Source organism: Rhamphochromis sp. 'chilingali' (genome assembly GCF_963969265.1).
Source record: "Rhamphochromis sp. 'chilingali' genome assembly, chromosome: 10".
In the NCBI taxonomy this organism is placed as follows: domain Eukaryota; kingdom Metazoa; phylum Chordata; class Actinopteri; order Cichliformes; family Cichlidae; genus Rhamphochromis; species Rhamphochromis sp. 'chilingali'.
In genome coordinates this window covers 23,280,687-23,303,542 of record NC_137937.1, presented here as the reverse complement: position 1 = coordinate 23,303,542, position 22,856 = coordinate 23,280,687, and the positions used below count along the sequence as shown (strand labels likewise).

Below are 22,856 nucleotides of genomic sequence, written 5' to 3'. Positions count from 1 at the left end.
ATACTGGATGCCTGTGCTGGCATTTCTCCTGCGGTGTTGATATCAGTGTGTGAAGAGTGGGAGAAGAGGGTTGCATTGACAACCCAACACAATGGACAGCACATTGAACACATTTTATAAGTGGTCAGAAACTTGTAAATAACTCATGAAAGCATAAAGTTACATTGAAACCAAGCACACCATTGTTTTTCTTGTGACATTACCAATAAGTTTGATGTGTCACATGGCCCTCTTCCTATGGAAAAAACAAAAGTTGTATCCAAGATGGCCGACTTCTAAATGGCCACCATGGTCACCACCCATCTTGAGGAGTTTGCCCCCTCACATATGCTAATGTGCCACAAACAGGACTTTAATATCACCAACCATTCCCATTTTATTACGGTGTATCCATATAAATGGCCCACCCTGTACTCTAGTACGACACATTCCACCCACTGAGATGAATGTGTTTTTTGTGCATTAATTGTAATAGTTTGGAAGAAAATCAACGAGAAGAGTGGATAAATGAGCTGCTTATTTTGGTCTTTGAACTATAATTCTGTGACAAATGGTGCAGGACTAGTTGGGTGCAAAACTTTTTTGTCCCTTTGCACCATAAATGGGATTTTTTCCTTTACGACAATCCCACCAAATACTGCATTTTGGCATTTTTAAGTACTGTATTTGAAGCAGCGTCCAAACTTTCTAGTCTGTTTAGCCCGTACTGAATATTTTTAATTTGATCATTTTATAGCCCTTTAATCTCAAGGCAAAACCTAAGAAATCGCCCCTTTTACAGCTATTTTTGCCGTTACAGATACTTTTAAATTCTTTCCTATCTTTGTACAATTACAATCAAATATTTCTGTTTAGTATATAGGAAATGCATTTAATTATTACCACAAATAGACTCTTTCATATACTTCTCAGTCGCCATCCTGATTCATCATGACTCTGTTTCACACTTTAAATATTGCTGCAGACTGTGTATATTTTGCCATCTGGGTTATGCGCATCGATTTATAATGAGGGGTAGTTGCTGGCATGAAATCAGATAAAGGAATGGCAAACTGGCAGTGTTCTGTTTTAAATCTGCCTTTATTGATAGCAAAGGTGGAGCTGCTGAAAGAAAAAAAATCTTGCTGATGCTTTTATGTTATACTAGACTATATATGTACAGGTATAGCTACATACAGTGAAATAGTTTGTGTTGATGCACAAAGTTGGCTTTGTGAAACAAATGTCATCAATGTAAATGCTCTTTTTTTTTTTTTGCAGCAACAGATCCGGAGCCTTACTATTATGGTAAGTGAGTATGTTTTGTCTTTTTTAAGTGCAAAATTCTTAAAAGAGGCACATCTAGTTTCTGTTTACAGGCACTGTTTTTAGATGTTTAACATCAGCATCGTGTAGGGGTTAAAGTGGGATTTGGCAGGTGGGGGTACTCAAGGTTCATATTAGGGCAGTGAGGGAACAACTATATTCTACAATATGTAGGCCCACATTATATTTGCCACTATGGCTGCTTTTCAACCCCCAGCCAGTAGAAAGCTGCAATTTGGCAACTGTTACTAATGAACACGAAAAGCTTAAATAAGCTTAAATTAAAATCAGTGACACTGTCTACTTAGCAGCCGCGCATAGATTTACTGTTATTTTGAAGCATTATCTAAATTATCTTTCATTTCAAACATCAACAGGACAAAAACTTACAGGCACGTACAAAATATTTAGTAAAATCTGATACAGATCTGTTCAAACTTTGCATGCAGTTCTAATTCGACCACTATCTAAATATCTTTTAAATTTCAATTCATAATTAAAGGGCTTATCTCTCTTTTATAATGTTTCTGGAGATACGAGGACCCATCGAGCATTGAGCCAGGACACCACAGTCTGCACTTTACAACTCCAACATAGTTCATCACTGACCCACAATACAGACTGCACGTGTATACACTTTGGATAACATGAATTAATATCAATTACCGGTTAATTTACTTTCAAAAACATTTTATGATGTGAAACATCTAGACAACTTTAGAAACTTGTTATATAGCGATCCAATCTGATTACCAAGCTGTAAACTGAACTAGAACATTACGTGTAAGCTTGAAATTTCTACCTTTATTAGAGCATTTTTCTCAAGTCTTCCCTCTGTTCTCCATCTCACAGAGTAAAATGATCATGCATTAGTATTTTTTCTTCCCTGGGAAACACAGTCACTCTGCCCTCAGCTAGCAGACAAATTATGTGTCAAACTGCAAAGAAACTGTTTTTGTGTCATACATATTGAGCTGTTTGAAATGCTGAATTTTCAAGTACTCTCCACTTCAAAAAAGTTACTCCGATTACGCTCACTGCACTTCTGTAGCACTAGCTAGATGAAGCATCTTAAGCACAGCTTTGCATCTGAACTGTAGTGACTTAACTGTCTCTGCAGCCCATAAAGACTGAAATCACTTAAAAATATTGTGTATTAAACTGCCAACCTGATTTAATTACTCATTAACTGAAAGTGCCGGAAAGTTCAGGCTCACTTTTACAACTGGTGTCGTCAACAAACACAAATTACATTTCAGCAATCTTACTCTCACGAACTCTTTTGTTTTTCTTAAGATGTTGAGAGGTTACGTACGCGTACGACCCTGCAGCTAGAACGTGTGCATGTTTAGCACGTGCTGTTTGCACGTCGTGTTTGTGTAATGACTATGTTTTTGAAACAAGCTCAGAAAACAGAGTGCTTGTCTTACAGTTGAAATATGTTTGAGAACTAATTTGTTTCTGTCTGTGTCTTTCTCCAATACGCCCTCCAACCAGCAGATCAAACCACAGGTACAGCCATATCTTTTAGTTGCTCACTCTTATCCACAAGTAACACAGACAATGAATTATTTACGGTAGTTTTGTTTTGTATTTTTGCACATCTGCCACTAGATTTGAAAGACAGAAAAAAACTGCAAAAACAAAAAAAAAGCACCCATCAGTTTGTGATATACGCTCAGGTAGCATGTTGATTACGTTAACTTTACGTCTACAAGTTGTTGAGTTTGTATAAAGTCAGTAATTAAGTAAAACGCCAGATGCTTTGGTTACTTGGACAAGTGATTTGAGCTTAATTGTTTGTAATGTTAAGGTAATTTTCTCTATTTCAACAAAAAAAAAAAAGGCTTTGAGGAAGAGGTCAGATCAATATGACCGGTGTAAACCACCTTGGATGATGAGGCTGTGAAGTTCTCTTAATCTAACCTTATGAAAATCTGACCTCCTGTTGGAGCAGCTTCCACATGGTGGGATACTTCTGTATAATGATACTCTTGGTCTGCTTTTTGAAAAGCATAGATGAGTTTACATACCTGAGGTCAACCATCAACCCTCCAGTCGGTGGAGAATAATGTCAGGGATGATTCCTGACAGAAGGATAGCAGAAAGAGTGAATGGGAAGTTTCACAAGATGTTAGTGAGACCTTCTGTGATGTACGGTTTGGAGACTCTGGCACTGACAAAAAAGACAGAAGGCCGACCTGGAGGTGCCAAAGTTAAAGATGTTAAGATTTTCATGGGGAGTGACCAGAATAGACATGAGAATAAATGGTTTAGACATGTGTAGAGGATGTATAGAGGATATATTGGACAAAAGATGTTGAAGATGGAGCCCCCAGGAAGGAGGAAGACCTCATGTAATGAAGAAGCACATGTGGAGGGTTGGTGTGACAGAAGAGGATGGTAAGGGCTAGGATGAGATGGAGGCAGATCATCTGGTGTAGCAACCTCTAAAGTGAGAAGCTGAAAAAAGAACAAAATGTAATATTTTAGCTTATTTTGTTAGAAACAGATAAACAATTTTATGCTTCAGATGAACAGTAAATCTTATTGTGTTAGTTGAAACCATATCTTTGTTTGACAGTGAGTAAAAAACACTCCTTTACTTGTCCTTAAATCACAGCTTGAGTTTCTCTTCCTCTCTGTCTCTTGCATCAATAGACACCCCTCCTCCGAATCAACACGAGGACAGAGTCGCTGTAAGTCACTTCTATTTTCCTGCAGCTCTACGGTTTTGCTGTTTGCCACTGCAAGTTATTTATGGTTTGTGCCTGTTTCTCTTTCATTTATTTGTGTTTCCTGTCTAGAAACACCTGAGCTGGCTCTATTTTTATGTAATGCGTAATTGAATAAACCCAACACATTGAAGATAAAGCAGTCCTTAAGAAAATCTGCCTTTCTTGAGCAGTGATATAAACAGCCTGTGGCCTATACCTTTTGTTGTGGTGGGTTTGGCATTTGGCTTTGTGTAGCTGTCAGTGTGTTTGCTCACCTCTCGGGAGATTTATAACCCCGATTTCTCATTGTACAGGTGTACGTGGTGGTGGGCATCGCTGCTGTAGCCTTCACTGGTTTCCTTGTAATGTTGATTATTCTCAAGTTTGGAGGAAACTCCAAGTTTGGCATCAAAGGTAAGACTTCTTGCTCTAATCTTGAGTTGTGGTCTGTGGGAGAATGAACCGGTGATTTTAGTTTGACGTGGACGGCTTCATGGATACATGAAAACATTAAAGCCTGTTATTAATTAGAGGGAGAGAAACTATGTTATGTGGTCAAAGATATTTCACTGTATGAATTAACCAAAGAACAACAACAGTATATGTTGTTGTTCTTTTGGTTTACATTTCTTCAGTTTACCCAACCTTTTGCTCTGTCACAGCTGAGTAAGACTCCAGATTCCTTGTAACCTTATAATATGTGGATGTATCGAATATTAATATGCCAACATCAAAAGCATATGGGCCAAACAGTGTTCGTCACTGACCACTAAAGCCTTGATTTGTGGTTCCACTTTTGAGGAGGCAAAATATACAGAAATCTAAGTTAAAGGTAGGATGATGGAAAATTAAAGCAATCAGAACCTGAAAGTCTTTGATCATCATGATCCTAATTTAATATGCAGGCCCTCATGTATCCACGAATTCACCCGGTTCGGATGGAAGCGGCTGCTGTTGTGATTAAGTTTCTCTGGGTCTCAGTTCTGCTGGTGCATAACATGCATGTGGACTAAAATGAACTGTAGTCTTTGTCATGTTGATGTGAAATTGATTTGGTACTGTAGCCACTGTTGAAGCCTCCACACACACATGCTTGCACACACGCCGTCTATCTTTTATGCCACATAGTTTTCCTCTTGTTTGAAACAACTGCTTCTGCATTGGCTACAAGTGTCACTAATCTGTTTCCCTCATCTGGTATTTACTATTCTGACTTACTACAGCAGATTTGTCTTTTCTCATTTTTATGCTTTGCTCAGATTTTGTCCTCCTTCTTGTAAACTAACAATAATCACTGAACCACAGTCCTTCCATTTTTCACATCGTACATACAAAAATGGTCATGCTTCATTTTAGTGCTCACATATTCCGTGTGTAGCTATAGAACTATAGGTGAACACATTAATCTTTAATTTTGAAATGAGCCCTTTCAGTCTTTCATTCAGTTTGGTTGAGAAAATAAATACGCGAAATTTACATTCAGGGCAGACGGTCCATGAACTCCTCGTCTTGAGGAAGTCGTTCTTTGCTTTTTAAAGATTTTTGTTTTTAGGAATAAAACGTTTCTTGGCACCGCTTGAGCCATCACCGTTTGATGCAGCGTAGGTTTATATTTCACATTCAAATTAGCGAACCAAAAAGTGAATGCAAATGTAGTCACAGAGTTACTCGATGTGCGTTGCCAAGTGTGTGCGCCTTTATGTGTGTGACTCTCAGTTACACTGTAGAAGTGCAGTATTTTGACAGTGATTGATTTATGGGCCCCCGGAGAAGGAAGGATGTGGGACAGAAGGAGCAAAAGGATACACATTGTGTTTGTGTGTGTGAGATTTCTTAGATGTCTTAGTATCATATATACAGTATATATTTGTGTGTTTGTGAACATCTAAGCATTTTTGCATCCTGTGCAGGAGGTTAGGTCACATTACAGTTTTGCCCTCTGATTGCTTCCCTTGACTCTTCATCTTCCTTCCTTTCAACCCTTCCACCTTCCTCTTTCTGTTCACATTCCCCACACATGTAGAAATACAGATGCATGTGCCCGGCAGCAAGTTTACGCTGCAGTAAGTTTATGGAGAGAGAAATTTGGAGAGGCCTGCATCAGTATGAACAACAGATCTAGACAGGGGGTTCAACAGCTGCGAGTAATCCACAGCAGCACTGAGCCCACTGAAATTAATCTCAACAAGAGAAACACAACTGCTGATGGCAGCTCCTCACCAGTCCTAATCTAAAACAAAAACTATTTTGTCATTGCAAAATAACTAAATCACCCCCACATGATGATGGCGAACTTGTGATCAGAAAGTGTAAAAAGTGCGTGTCAGGCCTTGTACCATATTGAGCAGGTGTGCAGTGAAAAATCGTCACTCGCCTCACTGAGCTGAGGATGATTTGCTGACCGCCTCTTTTTGATAGCTGAGTAAAAAGCTGTGGCTGGTTTACATTATTTATGCCGACTGCATTATTCTGCTCCTCTCTCATCAATAACACATGGACAACGTTTGGTACTGGTTTCCTTGCATGATCTCTTCGCTGCTTCTTGACACTAGAAGGATGATTTCATTTAGTGTGTATAGTAGTTTGTTTTCTCGTGTTGGCACAAAGGAGCAGGTAATATTTAAGTCTGCAGTAGGTTCACATGTGTGCATGCATCTACTGTTGTAATCTGATCGAGCCCGTCTTCATGTTGGGGATAATTTATTATCCAATGGTAATTTTCTTGTTTTAGCTTTAGACACTCATGTGGAGCCTGCTGCTGTATGAAAGCTATATGTAATAATCTGAAAGCATCAGACTTAGCTTTGTCCTCATAATGTTTTATTAAAAAACAGGCTGCATTTAAGGCTTTATGATTTTTATTGGTCACTGCTGATGCTGACATATGGAAAAAATGCAGACTACGTCCTGAGTGCAGAAACATGCATAGCAGAAGCCTAATGATTAGGGTTGGCACATTACCAGAATTTGAAACTTGAAAGCGATAGGCTGGAAAATAACTGATATGTGGTAGGATTTTCATTATTATATGAGGAAAAGGTGACAAAAATAAAGATAATATCTTATGATACAAACAACATAACAGTCATGTGTGTGTTTGAGTGTATACAGTTTTTAACAAATATATAAATTAGTCGGGCTCACCTCTACACATGGCTTGGGCTCTGGAACCAGTCTCCTGGAGAGGGGCTGGACTCTGTCTCAGTCTGGAGTTGCCCCTGGTGAGAGGCGGCGGGCTGGGGTGGGTATCCTAATATCCCCTCGGCTTGCTGCCGGTACGTTGGGGTTTTTCCCGGTGGACGAGAGGGTTTGTTCCCTGCGCCTCAGGGTCGGGGAACGGGTCCTGACTGTCATCTGCGCTTATGCGCCGAGTGGCAGTTCAGAGTACCCAGCCTTCTTAGAGTCCCTGGGGGGGGGGGGGGGGGGGGGGGGGGTGCTGGAGGGTGCTCCACCTGGAGACTCTGTTGTCCTGCTGGGAGACTTCAATGCTCACGTGGGTAACGACAGCGAGACCTGGAGGGGCGTAATTGGGAGGAACGGCCTCCCTGATCTGAACCCAAGCGGTGCTCTGTTATTGGACTTCTGTGCTAATCACAGTTTGGCCATAACGAACACCCTGTTCGAACATAAGAGTGTCCATAAGTGCACGTGGCACCAGGACGCTCTAGGCCGTAGGTCGATGATCGATTTTGTAATCGTATCAGCAGACCTGCGACCATATGTTCTGGACACTCGGGTAAAGAGAGGGGCTGAGCTGTCAACTGATCACCACCTGGTGGTGAGTTGGATCAGGTGGCGGGGGAGGACGCTGGACAGACCTGGTGCACCTAAACGCGTAGTGAGGGTGTGCTGGGAACGTCTAGCAGAGGCCCCAGTCCGCGAGATCTTCAACGCACACCTCCGGCAGAGCTTCAACAGCATTCCGAGGGAGACTGGTGACATTGAGTCCGAATGGACCATGTTCAGCGTCTCCATTGCCGAAGCTGCTGCATTGAGCTGCGGCCGCAAGGTGGTTGGTGCCTGCCGTGGTGGTAATCCCCGAACCAAATGGTGGACACCAGAGGTGAAGGGAGCCACCAGGCTGAAGAAGGAGTCCTATCGGGCTTGGCTAGCCTGTGGGACTCCGGAGGCAGCCGACAGGTATCGACAGGCCACGTGGAATGCGGCTCGGGCAGTGGCTGAAGCAAAAACTCGGGTGTGGGAGGAGTTCGGAGAGGCCATGGAAAAAGACTTTCGGACTGCCTCGAAGAGATTCTGGCAAACCGTCAGACGTCTCAGGAGGGGAAAGCGGTGCTCTACCTGCACTGTGTATAGTGCTGGCGGAGCACTGCTGACGTCGACTGAGAAAATTGTCAGGCGGTGGAAGGAATACTTCGAGGACCTCTTTAATCCCACTGACACGTCTTCCGAGGAGGAAGCAGAGTCTGGGGATGAGGGGAATGACCCGCCAATTTCCGGGGGCGAGGTCACTGAGGCAGTTAAACAACTCCTTGGTGGCAAAGCCCCTGGTGTTGATGAGGTCCACCCCGAATTCCTGAAGGCTCTGGACGTTGTAGGGCTGTCCTGGTTGACACGCCTCTGCAATGTTGTGTGGAGATCAGGGGCAGTACCTGTGGACTGGCAGACCGGGGTGGTGGTCCCCATCTTTAAGAAAGGGGACCGGAGGGTGTGTTCCAACTACAGGGGGATCACACTCCTCAGTCTCCCTGGGAAAGTCTATGCCAGGGTGCTGGAAAGGAGAGTTCGTCCGTTAGTCGAACCTCGGATACAGGAGGAACAATGTGGTTTTCGTCCTGGTCGCGGAACACTGGACCAGCTCTTTATCCTCTCCAGGATACTTGAGGGTGCATGGGAGTTTGCCCAACCAGTCTACATGTGTTTTGTGGACTTGGAGAAGGCATTCGACCGTGTCCCTCGGGGTGTCCTGTGGGAGGTGTTGCGGGAATATGGGGTGTCTGGCCCATTGCTACGGGCCATTCGATCCCTATACAACCGTTGCAAGAGCTTGGTTCGCATTGCCGGCAATAAGTTGGACTCGTTCCCAGTGGGTGATGGGCTCCGCCAGGGCTGCCCTTTGTCTCCGGTTCTGTTCATAATTTTTATGGACAGGATTTCTAGGCGCAGCCAAGTGGCGGAGGGCTTTCGCTTTGGTGGCCTCAGAATCTCATCTCTGATTTTTGCAGATGATGTGGTTCTGTTGGCTTCATCGGGTGAGGGCCTCCAGCTCGCACTGGAACGGTTCGCAGCCGAGTGTGAAGCAGCGGGAATGAGGATCAGCACCTCCAAATCTGAGGCCATGGTTCTCAGCCGGAAAAGGGTGGAGTGCCCACTCCGGGTCGGGGATGAGTTCCTGCCCCAAGTGGAGGAGTTCAAGTATCTCGGGGTCTTGTTTGCGAGTGATGGGAGAAGGGAGCCGGAGATCGACAGACGGATTGGGGCTGCAGCTGCAGTAATGCGGACGCTGCACCGGTCCGTTGTGGTGAAGAGGGAGCTGAGTGTAAAAGCGAAGCTCTCAATTTACCGGTCGATCTGCGTCCCTACCCTCACCTATGGCCACGAGCTGTGGGTAGTGACCGAAAGAACGAGATCGCGGATACAAGCGGCAGAAATGAGCTTCCTCCGAAGGGTGGCTGGCCTCTCCCTTAGAGATAGGGTGAGAAGTTCGGCCATCCGGGAGGGGCTCAGAGTAGAGCAGCTGCTGCTCCACATCGAAAGGAGCCAGCTGAGGTGGTTCGGGCATCTGACAAGGATGCCCCCTGGGCGCCTCCTGGGTGAGGTGTTCCAGGCATGTCCCACCGGGAGGAGGCCCCGGGGCAGACCCAGGACACGCTGGAGAGATTATATCTCTCGGCTGGCCTGGGAACGCCTTGGTATTCCCCCGGATAAGCTGGAGGAGGTGGCTGGAGAGAGGGAGGTCTGGGCCTCTTTGCTTAGGCTGCTGCCCCCGCGACCCGGCCCCGGACAAAGCGGATGAAGATGGATGGATGGATGGATGGATATAAATTACCCGTAAAAACAAGAAACTGAACTATTTTAGAAATGAGACTAAAGCTTGTCTAAAACTAAAATATTATTATCATTATTATTTTTTCACATTTTTTCAAATTCACATTTTTTAATCAAAACTTGAACCGGCACAATGGACTAATCAGAGAAGTCAGAAATTAATCACACATAACATTCAGTCACTAAAACAAATTTTTCTGTTCAAGAATGCAAGTAAATAACTATAATTTAGCATCTTAATAAAAAAAAAGCTTTTCTATTTTTTTGCAAAACCGTAAATCTGAAAACTCATGGATAACAAAATAATTATTTTTTAACAGATTTTTTTTTTTTTTTTGCATTACCATTACAGAAACATTTTTTTAAAATGACTTTGGTAAGTAACAAATCATACAAAAGACAACTTTTTAAGGTTGTGTGGTAGCGCTGTACCTCTGTTTACACTAGTGGTGTGCGGATTGATATTGAAATGTATCCATTCCTCCAATACCAGTTATTTATGTTCTAGAATAGATTCTCATATTAAAATATCGATATTTTAGTAATTTGGGGTAAATTTGTAGTTTATCATTAACAGGAACACAGTGGAAAGAAACTATATCATTGAGATCGTCTAAATTGGAACTACTTCCTCTTCCGCCTTTCATAGTCATATGTCGCAGCCCTTTGGCGTGCACATTCACAATAATGGCTGAGCGTAAACCGAGTCATATGTGGACGTATTTTACCTCCACAAACAGCCAAGACGCAGTTTGCGATACATGTTGCAAGACCACTAACCTCGTCAAACACCTCAGAGTAAATCATATCACAGAATATGATGAGTTTATGTTGAGGTGAACCAAAGAGGAGGAGAGGAGTGGGACAGGCGCTGCTGGGCGAGACAGACGTCTCTCGCGGAGTCCTTTAGTGTTGCAGGCAGGCACTATCCAGGTACAGAGGAGGAAAATGCTGGGTACATAGGCTAGGTCTCATGAACAGTCTTGGGGAGTAATGGAATACATGTACCGGAGTTATGTATTTAAAGTACAAATTCAAATTCAAATTCAAATTTTATTTGTCACACACACACAACCATACACAGTATGACATGGGGGTGAAATGCTTGTACCTGTACAATGCCCGACCATTAAATGACAGAAGAAAAGTTTTACAATATTTACAATTTACTACAAAAATTTGCAAATTAACTTAGGAATTTACAGTAAAGAATGTGCAAATAGCAGAAGAGATTATAAAGATAAGGATTATAAATTATAGGAATTATAGGATTATAGGAAATGTGTGGTGGTGCGTGTGGTGACGTGTGTGAGAGTCCAGTCTTATAGTGACGTGTTTGGGAGAGTCCAGTCCTACACCTGGTTCAGGCCCCGAATAGCCTGGGCGAAGAAGCTCCTCTTCATTCTCTCTGTTTTGGCCTTAAGGGAGCGGAAGCGCTTCCCAGACCTCAACAATGAGAAGAGTCCATTGTTGGGATGGGAGAGGTCCATCATAATCTTCCTAGCTTTGGACTTGCACCGCTTGGTGTAGATGGACAGCAGGTCAGGGAGCTTTGATTGAATGATGCGTTCTGCCGAGCGCACCACCCTTTGCAGATCTCGTCTGTCCTGCTTGGTGCTGTTCCCAAACCAGGTGCAGATGTTTGACGTCAGGACGCTCTCGATGGTGCAGGAGTAGAAGTTCTTGAGCACCTTCAGTGGCAGATGGAAGTCTCTAAGTCTTCTGAGGAAGAAGAGACGCTGACGGGCTTTCTTAACCAGGGTGTTGATGTGACAGGACCATGACAGGTCCTGAGTGATGTGGACACCCAGGTATCGGAAACTGTCCACTCTCTCCACTGGCGTGCCACTGATGATGAGGAGTTTGTAATTCCTCGCCTGCTTTGTAGTGAAGTCCACGATCAGCTCCTTAGTCTTGCTGATGTTTAGGAGGAGGTTATTCTCCTGGCACCAGGTCTCCAGGTTCCTAATCTCCTCCAGGTAGGCCGTCTCGATGTTGTCGGAGATCAGGCCCACAACAGCAGTGTCGTCAGCAAACTTGACAATGGAGGTGGTGTCGGATGTGGCTACACAGTCATAAGTGTACAGTGAGTACAGCAGGGGGCTTAAAACACAGCCCTGAGGCACTCCAGTGCTGAGTGAGATGGAGGGGGAGACTTGTTTTCCTACCCTCACTGATTGGGGTCTGTCTGTGAGGAAGTTGAGGATCCACTGACACAGTGATGAGCTGAGTCCTAGATCCGTCAACTTGGTGAAAAGCTTAGAGGGAATTATTGTGTTGAATGCTGAACTGTAGTCCACGAACAGCATCCTAACATAATTCCCTCTGCCAGTGTCCAGGTGACTCAGGGATGTGTGGAGCAGGTAAGATATGGCATCGTCTGTGGAACGATTAGTCCGGTAAGCAAACTGAAGTGAGTCGATGGTGGGAGGAAGTGAAGAAGTGATGTGATCTCTCATCAGTCTTTCAAAACACTTCATCACAATTGAAGTCAGTGCTACAATATGAGTAACTGTATTCTGTTACAGTAACCATTTAAAAAGGTGGTAATCAGAATACAGTTACTTTGTTGAAATGAATGGATTACACGGCGGTCTTTTCCTGTCTCATATGTTAGGCTATGCCCTCTCTATTTTTGGTAATTCCGTGTCGTTGGAAACCCAAACAAAACACGCAATAGGAGCATACTTGGAGTATATATATATATATATATATATATATATATATATATATATATATATATACAAAAAACTTGAATATTAGAATGTTTATTTATCAGATAAAATAAGTTAAATGTCACCATTATTATTGCCCGGCCGGAAACAGCGGGGGTGTCCAAATTCAGAGGCTGCATCCACCTGAAGACCCGGCCTTCGTGGCCTAAGTGGGCCGGGTCCTCCGAAAGCCAGGTAGGCCAGAAGTGAGCGACTGTTACATTTGACGGTCAGAATTACGTCACGAGCTCTCGGTGGAGTGAAACTCTGCCGTCTGCTCCTTGCTATCTAAAATATAACCGGACGCTGGCGTAAATTCTCGACCATCTCACATTTCTGTTCAATCAGTTTTCTGTTTGACATTTATTCAGTTGTATGAAGACCCTGGAGGAATCCTCCCAAGGGATTAATAAAGTTTCATTTAATCTAATCTAATCTAATAACTTTAATCTCAGCCAAACCAATTTACTAACAAACAAATAAAACACTGAAAAAAGCCAAACAATTACATTTTTAAGGTATCCGAGTGACTTATATATCATGTTTAGCCTGAGTAGCGAAAGACCGCGCGGGTCTGAAAACGATGAAGCCGGGGGTTCGCTGTTCTCACCGGCTCGAGTGACCATTGAACCCCCCGGCTAGCTATTGAGCCAGTGTTGCCAATTTAGCGACAAATCTGGCGACTTTTTCTGGTATTATTGGAGACTTATTTATGACGATTTTTTGATGTGAAAACGCGTATCGCTCGTACTCTCAACAAGCAGCGGTGCTGCCGTGGGCACCTCACCCGTGCCAAAGCGCTCACAGGCGGAGGATAGTCCTCCCCCAGCTGCTATCAGGGCAGGAGATGTTCACACCTACGCGTCCACTGCAAATGAATCGCGCATGAGCGAAGCCGCTGCTCCCGCACTGACTGTAACGCAGTCAGTTCTTCTTTTACTGTTATGCTTTTTTGTGGATCACAAGGTTTAAAACTACTTATAAAAACACACACACACAAAGTAACTCCACCAGAGTGCCTCCAAAGGATGCAGGCTGGGACACAGCTTCTGTCTCTCGCTAGCAAAGTTGACCCAGACAGTTAAGCTAGTTCTCGGCTACGAGCCCGACACATAACCTAAGGTATTAGCCAGAGGTCCCTTTACTATGGTTCAGAGCCGCAGACCTGTTCTGTTTTATACACACAGAATACTTTTCTATACGAGATCGCTGCAAAAAGTGCAGCCTTACCTAGTGTCCACTCTACTGTTACTCATTTTATATTAAGATTTAAAAATCTAGTTGGTATTGGTATGACGAGTAGCCTTCGGTAGTGATGTGCGATACCACTGATTTCCTTTCCGATCCGATACCAAGTAAAATTCAGGGTAGTATCGACGATACTGATCCGATACCAATACTCTGTACAAAAACTTAATGTTTCATTGTCTTTCATAATACAATATATACTTTCATTATGTAATTGTAGTAATAATATAAGGATATAGCTTCATAATGATTTCAGTACATCAGACTACTTGTTCTTATTGCTCAATAATGCAGAATAATCATATAGAAAAAAAAAAACTTGAGGTTGTGCACTATTTGAACACCTTGCCTGCCTGCAGCACTAAAGGACTCCGCGAGAGACGTCTGTCTCGCCCTAGCAGCACCTGTCTTCTCTTCGCCTCAAGATAAACTCATCATATTCTGTGATATGATTTACTCTGAGGTGTTTGACGAGGGTAGTGGTGTTGCCAAAACACATCACTCTTGCCACATGTATTGCAAACCACGTCTTGGCTGTTTGTGGAGGTAAAATACGTCCACACATGACTCCATTTATGCTCAGCCATTGTTTTGAGTGTGCATGCCCTGTGTATTTTATTTTATTTGTAGATGATTGCCCAAGAGCAGCAACACTCACAAGATGCCTTGTAGAGATGATTGTGAAGTACCCCCAGCCTCTGTCCATAGTGGAGGACCAAAGTTTCCAGGGATTTGTGAGAGCTCTTGACTCAAAATATGAACTCCCAGGAACAAAAACACTGACAGAGACTCATCTTGTAAATTTGTTTGATGAATGCAAAGGCAAAGTAAGAGCATCTTTGCAAAATGCTTCTAGTGTTGTACTTACCACTGATATGTGGACCTCACTGTCCACAGAGGCATATTTGACTGTAACATGTCATTTCATTGAAAACTGTCAAATGAGAGAATTTGTCCTAGAAACCCACTCTTTCCATGGGCAGCAGATGATATCAGCTCAGCGCTTAAGCGCATCACAGAAGAATGGTGCATAACTGAGAAGGTGGTTGCAGTTGTGACAGATAATGGTGCAAATATGGTTGCTGCAGTGCACAAAGCTGGCATCATCCCTGTTTTGCACACACACTGAATTTAGTTGTAAAGGACAGTGTAAAATCTGTCCCGGAAGTGGTGCAGGTGCTGGAAAAATGCAGTGTGATTGTTTCACCACAGCACAAACGCTACAGAGAAGCTCAGGGATATTCAGCAACAGTTGAAAGTGGCAGAACACAAGCTAAGTCAGTCAGTAGATACCTGCTGGAACTCTGTCTTTCACATGGTGGAGAGGCTCTGTTAGCAAAATGAAGCTGTGACCACAGCCCTCTGCCTTTTAGGGAAGAATGCATTGTGCTTAAATGTGGGAGAATTATCCCTCATCAAGCAAACAGTTGATGCACTTCGGCCATTTGAAGAAGCAACACAGGAAGTTTTATCTGAAAAACACGTTTCAGTCTCCAAAGTGATTCCACTTGTGTCACCCATTCACAGGGCTGTAGCAGCCTGTGAACGTCAGGGCAGCTCCCTTGCCACACAGCTGGCACAGCAATGTCAGCACAGATTCAGTGGTATTGAGAGCATTCACTGTCTAGTGGCAAGTACATTTCTGGATGTTAGGTTTAAACACCTTGGTTTCCGAGACAAAGACAATGTTGACATATTAAAAAAAACGTCTCCACACTGAAATGCAGGAAGTGTATCAGACAGGACAGTCTGCTCCCACTCTAACTGTAAGCTCAACACCTACTGTTAGCTCTGCCTCAGGGCCTTCTACTTCAGAGTCTAGACAGAGTCCTGCACCCGCAGGTCCAGCTGCAACAAAAGGAGGGATATGGACAGATTTTGACATGGCCAACATCACCGGTCAGCTTCCAGTGATGCACCCATTGAATTACGCCAGTACTCACAGGAAAAACTCATTCCCCGAGATAAGGATCCACTGGTTTGGTGGCAAGAGCATGAACAAACCTTCCCATCCCTAAGCAGACTTGCAGTGAGATACCTGGGAATTGTCTTTTCAAAGGCAGGAGAGGTTGTGAGCAAAAAACGGAGCAGACTTGAAGGGAAAACTGTAAATATGCTGTTGTTCCTAAACAAAAACCTTTGAATAAGGGAAAGTGTTACTGTCAAATGTTTTTGTTGAAATGTCCAGGCACGTTAAATATTAAATGACATGTTAAATTACGTGTTCACATAGCCCACAACTTAAGGCTTTTTTATTTGTAGGTGATAATTCTGCATTATTAAACAATAAGAACAAGTAGTCTGATGTCCTGTAATCATTATAAAGCTATAATTTGAAATACAATAAAACATTACGTTTTTGTGCAAAGTATCGGTATCGGATCAGTATCTTCAAATTTTTCTTGCCATTGGATCGGAAGGGAAATCATTGGTATGGCACATCACTACTTGGCATCACATTTTTCTTGCTCAATAAATAGAGCCGTTAAAGTAGCCTGTCACTGTTTCTGTCTAGTTGCGGACTTTTCCTTGCTTCAGTCTGGCACATGAAGAGAGACAAAATGCTTTTCAGATACAAATAATTGTTTTACTTTTTTAAATGAACAGTTTCTTAATGTTACTGACATTTGCTGCATAGCTCCCACAATAATGTTATTGTTTTATTACTAGCCATAGCTGCTAGCTGTCGGGCAACTGTTGGTGTTAGCATGTATGCCAGCCATGCTAATATTTCTGATAGCTGTTCAACAGTTAAATGTTGTTGAAATGGAAGATTTACTGACCTGGAATATTGTCTTAGAGTTTTTTCAGTGTTGTGAAGGTCAGCTACTTCAACTGCTAGCAAGGTGAGTGTGCCTCTCTGTCTGCAGCAATGCTGTATGAAGCTATGTGTCATCGGAAGAGGCGAAGACGGTAGTTTTGTACTCATTCTGTTACAAATGAGCATAGAAATGAGCAATTATAATTTTTATTATCAATTAGTATATGAGTATAAATACTTTTTAAAAACCCCTCTAAAGGCACAGTACGAGTAAAAGCATATTTTGCTTATTGTTTAAATTATTAAGGTTGAAAATATGTTGAGTTTAGTCCAGTTTAATCTCTTCGTAAACGTGAAGCGTAAAAGAAATCCCCACCAAAAAAGAGTCTACGTGGAAATTACTGTGTCCCATTTAATCTTACCTCCATAACTTTAAATTAAACAATAACAACATTAAGGGTATGCTATTCAGAGTAACAGTGACATTGTTTATGGATGAAAGCATGTCCACAGAGTCAGTAAGATACAATCAGTTAGCTCTTTGGATTTAAGACAGAGATTTGGATTCAAGACAGAGACACTAAACTGTGGAATTTCTCCCACCATTTGAGTTTCCATGGTACTTGTCAGTACCATTTAGGATCTAACCTGTTCCCAAATAAGACTAAACCTGCCTGATCGATACAGCCCCAGAGAGAAAGCAAACAAGGTTTTTGGAGACTAATTGTGTGGTCTGCCACCTCATCTGTGTCTGGTTCCACAATACCAAGGCTGCATCTCTTGGAATAAAATTTAGAGCTGTATTGTGGATGAGTCCTACTTTACCACAAGATTCAGACCCTGAAAATTAGAGGTAGAACAGGAACACACTGGCTTAAATAGGCCAATTGAAAGCCTAACAGTTTTCACCAAATTACACATAACAACCACCCAAAACTAAACGCAGAGCTCTGAAAGAGGAACGAACCTAGTTATGTGTAAGTGGGCATGTAGGAAGAAAAGTACAACACAAACGACTGTTATGTGGTAAGAGCGAGGCAGAAATGTCAAGACTGGGGAGGAAAATGATTGATTAAAAGTTAAAAAAAAAAAAAAAGTAAATATGACATGTGGAAAGTGTGAGACAGGTGGAGAAGCAGAGAGAGAGAGTGAATGTTAAAACTGACATTTGACACGTCAGACTGAGAAAAACAGAGAGTCAGCAAGGAGGTGAGAAAGAGGGAGAGACATTAAAATCTAGCCCAGAGCGGGACAAAGAGAAATAGGAAAAATTGGCAGAAAGAAAGAGATGAAAAGAAAAGTCTTCTCTTGTCCACTTATCAATGATTCATCGTTAGTGCAGGTTTCAATTTTCTCCTTGTTTGGTGGAGTTGCATGCCTCCGTCTTTCTCTCCCTCTCCCTCTTTCTCTCACATGCGCACACAGCACCTCACTGTCGATCGATCGATACGACACCCTCAAGGTCAGCAGGGCTTCATTCTAGGCCCAAGTCATTACTGAGCACGCTCAGGGTACCCACCACTGCCTCCTCCTCCTTTCCCTTAACTTCCTGTAGAAAAGCAGTACTGGCTTCAGTTGTTCAGCGTTTTAAGAAACCAAAACGAAATCTGAATGAGCTGAACTACAAAGTCAAGACTCTGAAAACAGTCAGTGTACGGCAGAGTAACCTTCAATACCTTTGCAGCACTGACTGAAAGGCGTCAGCACCAAGAGATTGTTAAAAACCAAATACAGGAATCGGGTGCCAGATCAGAGGGTCATTTTCTATGAACAAAGCAAATAATCTATAGCCATGCTTGTGGCAAAGGCACAACAAAAGCACAACAGTGCATGCTAAAATGTTCTTGTGGTAATGTCACATTTACCATGTAAGCATATTTGTATTTTATTTGTATATTAGCAGTAAGCTAGTGGATAGCAGGTTTGTGTGGGATACGTTTAGCCATTAAAGAAGCAAACACAATTTTTAGCAGTGATTCTTTTAACAAATTTAATCTGGGCCAAAGTGACACCACTCCTCGAGTCATGACTGTGCTTAGACCTGTGGGTACGATTTGCATCTCTAAGAAAGAATTTTCTTATTCTTGTATTAAAAAAAACATTGTATGAATTAGTTTGGAATAACAATAATTTAAATAGTAATGCTTAATTTTACATTTTAGGCATAATTTGTGACTAACTTATTTGACTGAGTCATTTTTTTTTTGAACTGCTGTAATTCTTCATGGCATATTTCCAACAAGGTGCTGGAAACATTCTCTGGGAATTTTATTGACATGGTTGCACCACACAGCTGCACATCGATGATGCGAAGCTTCTGCTCCAGCAAATCTCAAAAGTGGTCTATTGGATTGGGATCTGGACACCGTGGTGGCCGTTTGAGTTCAGTGAACTCACTGTCATGTTCGAGAAACCAGTTAAAGATTATTTGAGCTTTGTAACACGGTGTGTTATCCTGTGGGAAGCACTCATCAGAAGATGGAACACTGGGTTAAAAAGGGATGGACATGGTCAGCAACAATACTCAGGCCGCGATGTTTCAGTGATGCTCAACTAGTACAATCCCCGCATCATTACACCACCACTGACAGGCAGGGTGGAGCAATGCTGTCATGTTGTTTACACCAAATTCTGACTCTAACAACTGCATGTCACAACGGAAACTGACACTTGAGACCAGACAACATTTTTCCAAACTTCTATTTTCTAGTGTTGTTAGTTGAGGGGCGTGGCACCTGGTGTGGTCTTCTGCTGCTGCAGCCCGTCTACTTTAAGGTTTGATGCATGTGTGTTCTAACATGCTCTTCTGCATACAGCGTAATGAGTAGTTATTTGAGTTATTATTGCCGTCATATCAGCTCTAAGCCGTCCAATCATTCTTTTATCTAAACAAGGACTTTTCACTCAGAGAACTGTTGCTCACTGGATATTTTCTTTTTTTCCAGACAGCATTAAATTTCCCAACCATTTAAAAACAAACCTAAATCCTGTGGTGTTAATTTTTATTACTGTGGGATTGGATTCAATCTGGTCAGATCTGTTAACTGTGTTGCAGCTAACTCTTATCAAATTTTCCATCCATTAAATATCGCTATGCAGTGATTGTCTGCACAATACACAGTACTGCATTTCTGAATGGTTAGGGTTTGTTTTTTTTCACATGGGATAGGGACATATGGAACAGATATTTTCCAAAACAAAAGGAGTAAAATTTTTGTAGCCTGAGCCTTTAGACTCTATGTCAATGTATTCATAAATAAGAAGGGCTCATGTAAAGGTCAGCTGGTTAAGAGTTTTTGTGCTGCCTTCCAGAGTGAAGCTGGACTTTTCTTAGCAACTTTAAAACTTGTTTGCAAGTCAGCGGGTTATTTGTGCTAAATGGCCTAAAGCTCTGCTATTCTGAAATTATAGATACTTGAACTGCCATGCAAAATTGCACACAATTATTTTCCACCTGACAAACTTTGTGCAAAATGAGCCTTGAAAAACATGCAGATGTAATAAAAAATGCTTTAAATTGTTTTACAGCAGGTTCTTATTCAGAGAAACTGACGTTTAACTTTGTTGTGTTTATTTCAGTTAAAGAGGGTCGAGTCTGTGCAGTTCAGTGAGCACAGAAACAACACTGCACAAATAAGTTTGTTGGAGAAAGATGACTGTGACATATTCTCAAAGGAACCGGCTGTTTATTTAAATTTGGGTTTTAACTTTTGTCTGTGCGATTGTCAGTCTGCTCACATCTGTTGTTTATGTGCTCAGGGACGTCAATGTGGCCCCAGATCTCCTCTTTAAAAAAGCATCATAACTTATAGCCCCGATTGCTGAAGCTTTAACAATAAAACAGTTTGCAATAAATGGTTTTAATCCTCTTCAATGTAAAATTTATTTTAGTGAAAGTTGATATTTTTATACCTTTTAAACAAAAAATACAAACTATATTAACAACGCTAAGCGAACCCTTCTGCAGGAAATGGCTTTAGCCCCATGTGACCCCTTGACATAAAGCATTGATGGATGGCTAGAACAGAAGCCACCCATCTTGGTTGTTTTTGTTTATTATGAACTTTTAGTTGTGGAAGTTTTTCAAGGAAGAGTTTGGTTTGATTGAAGATTTTAATGTTGAGAGCTGGAGAAAGAAAATTCAAAATGCCTACGGCAGATCCTAAGGGCAGCGATTGCTTGAAGTGCTCTGAAAATGGAAACTGCTCTTTTCCAAAGTGAAACGTTGCCTGTAGACCGTGTCTGTGCACTTTCCTGACTGCAGCTTTTTCTTTTTGTTCACGGCGCTAGGTAAGTGAACATCTTTGCAGTCTTTTCCACATTCATTTCTTGCGAGTTCACCTCTGCAGACTGACATATTTGAATTTGTGTTGTTCTTTGATCAGTTGTTGAAATGCTGCAAAGTTTAACAGACACCACAGAAACGTGGCGTGATACTGTAAAATGCCATCATTTTCAGAAGCTGTTTTCAAAATGTCTCATTTTTGCGGAAAATTTCGGAATTGGCTGAAGACAGGAAGTGAAGTAGGCATCGGCAATGTTTACTCATTACCTAAAGTGCCTCCTGTGGTTTCATTTTCTGTTATTTTGTGCAGGATTTGAAAGCTCTCTTCTCTGAAATCAGACAAAGCGGGCAATCAGAAGCCTTGAGAAGGCCTGTTTTGAAAAAGGAAAAATGTTTCTGGTCAGATTCAAAGATGACTACCATCACTTGGTGTTTCTCTCCTCATCTCTGGTTACGCAGCTGTATATCTTTTTGCTGTCTTATATTGGTCGGCCTGACCTTCGCTAAGAGTCGGAGCTGTGAAAAATTAGATAGCTCAAACTGTGACTGTGAGAACAGTGTGTATACATACTATTTAGCAAGAACAGATGAAATTATTACAGAGCAGCTGAGCCTTTAAAATGTTCTTCCACTTTGAAATATGGAGGCTTTTTAAATTCGATCAGTCACTCTGAAATGCTCAGCGTGACCTCATTTTAGTCTTTCCACTGATGGCTACACACATCAAAAAACATAAATGATCGCACAAGTAAAACCATGGCCTCGCGACGCTTACAAAGGATATATTTATCTGCATTTTTAAGACATTAACAACGCCATAGTCTGGGACATGAGGTTCTCTGGCGGCAGTTGAAATATATTAATGCAAATAATTTTCAGTAATGTTATCTTCAGATGGATATCTGCCCCTTAGGATAGATCAGGCTGGAAATAATAACTTGACCGTCAAGTAATCACTACATAAACATGAGCATTATTTTCCTCAGAGTGCAGCTGTTTTGCTCGAGAATATTCTGATATTCACTTGGCAACACAGCAAATATAATTAGACTCTCTTTTTGCTGAACTGAACTCATTGTTCCACTATACCACAAAAAAATCATCTGTGTTACGTTCCCTTGAGGGGGTCTAGGCGGGGAGGGGGAAGTAACAAAAGTGACCGGGTCAGAAAAAGGAGTCAGGGAGGCAAAACAGTTAAATAAAACAGTTTTATTGAAGTAATTCAACTAAAAGAGACGGACAAGCCGTTATCACCATAAAAGAAACAAACAAAACTCAGGCGTCGGTCAGTAAGGCAAAAAGTCAAAAGGAAAGCGCAGCTCACCACAAGACACTCAGCTCACTAGCTGTAACCACACTCATGGCACTCTGGCCCAGAGCTCACCCTGCTCTGGGCTTAAATACCCTTAATTGCTGATGGGAGTCAGCTGTACAGGAGGGAAAGGTGGCACCTCAGGCAGGAGGTAGTGGGACACGCCCACACAGGCACCCTCAGGAGAGAGAGAGGCCCTGCTAGGGCCGTAACATCTGTGAGAAGAAAAATGAAAAAGCATGAAGGGAAATCGTAGAATTCAGTTTCATCAAAAACACAGAAAGGTTCTTACTCTGTTTACTTGAAGGCCAACAGTTTTATCGAAACAAATATAACATCTAACAAAGGCTAGACAGCGGTTTGTTTACCACATACACAACAGAGGTAGTCTTTTACTGGTTATGATAAATGAAACCAGGAACTAAACAAGCAAACAAATAAATAAACAAAACAGAAGTATTTGTCCTTTTCTGATTTCTTTGGGGGGGGTTTCATAGTGGTCACACAT

The 22,856-nt window shown here is 42.2% G+C and overlaps 1 protein-coding gene across 3 annotated transcripts in view; it reads left to right on the top strand.

Moving 5' to 3' along the window:
- ntrk2a (neurotrophic tyrosine kinase, receptor, type 2a) overlaps nucleotides 1–22,856 on the top strand; it is a 114,318-nt gene that overhangs the window by 21,533 nt on the left and 69,929 nt on the right. For 2 of the 3 annotated variants that reach the window (XM_080893790.1, XM_080893788.1), the window contains exons 10-13: nucleotides 1,261–1,287; nucleotides 2,803–2,817; nucleotides 3,967–4,004; nucleotides 4,337–4,436. In XM_080893790.1, the coding sequence (XP_080749916.1) occupies nucleotides 1,261–1,287; nucleotides 2,803–2,817; nucleotides 3,967–4,004; nucleotides 4,337–4,436 (180 nt within the window). The remainder of the gene's footprint in view (nucleotides 1–1,260; nucleotides 1,288–2,802; nucleotides 2,818–3,966; nucleotides 4,005–4,336; nucleotides 4,437–22,856) is intronic. The other variant, XM_080893789.1, reaches the window with a different exon arrangement.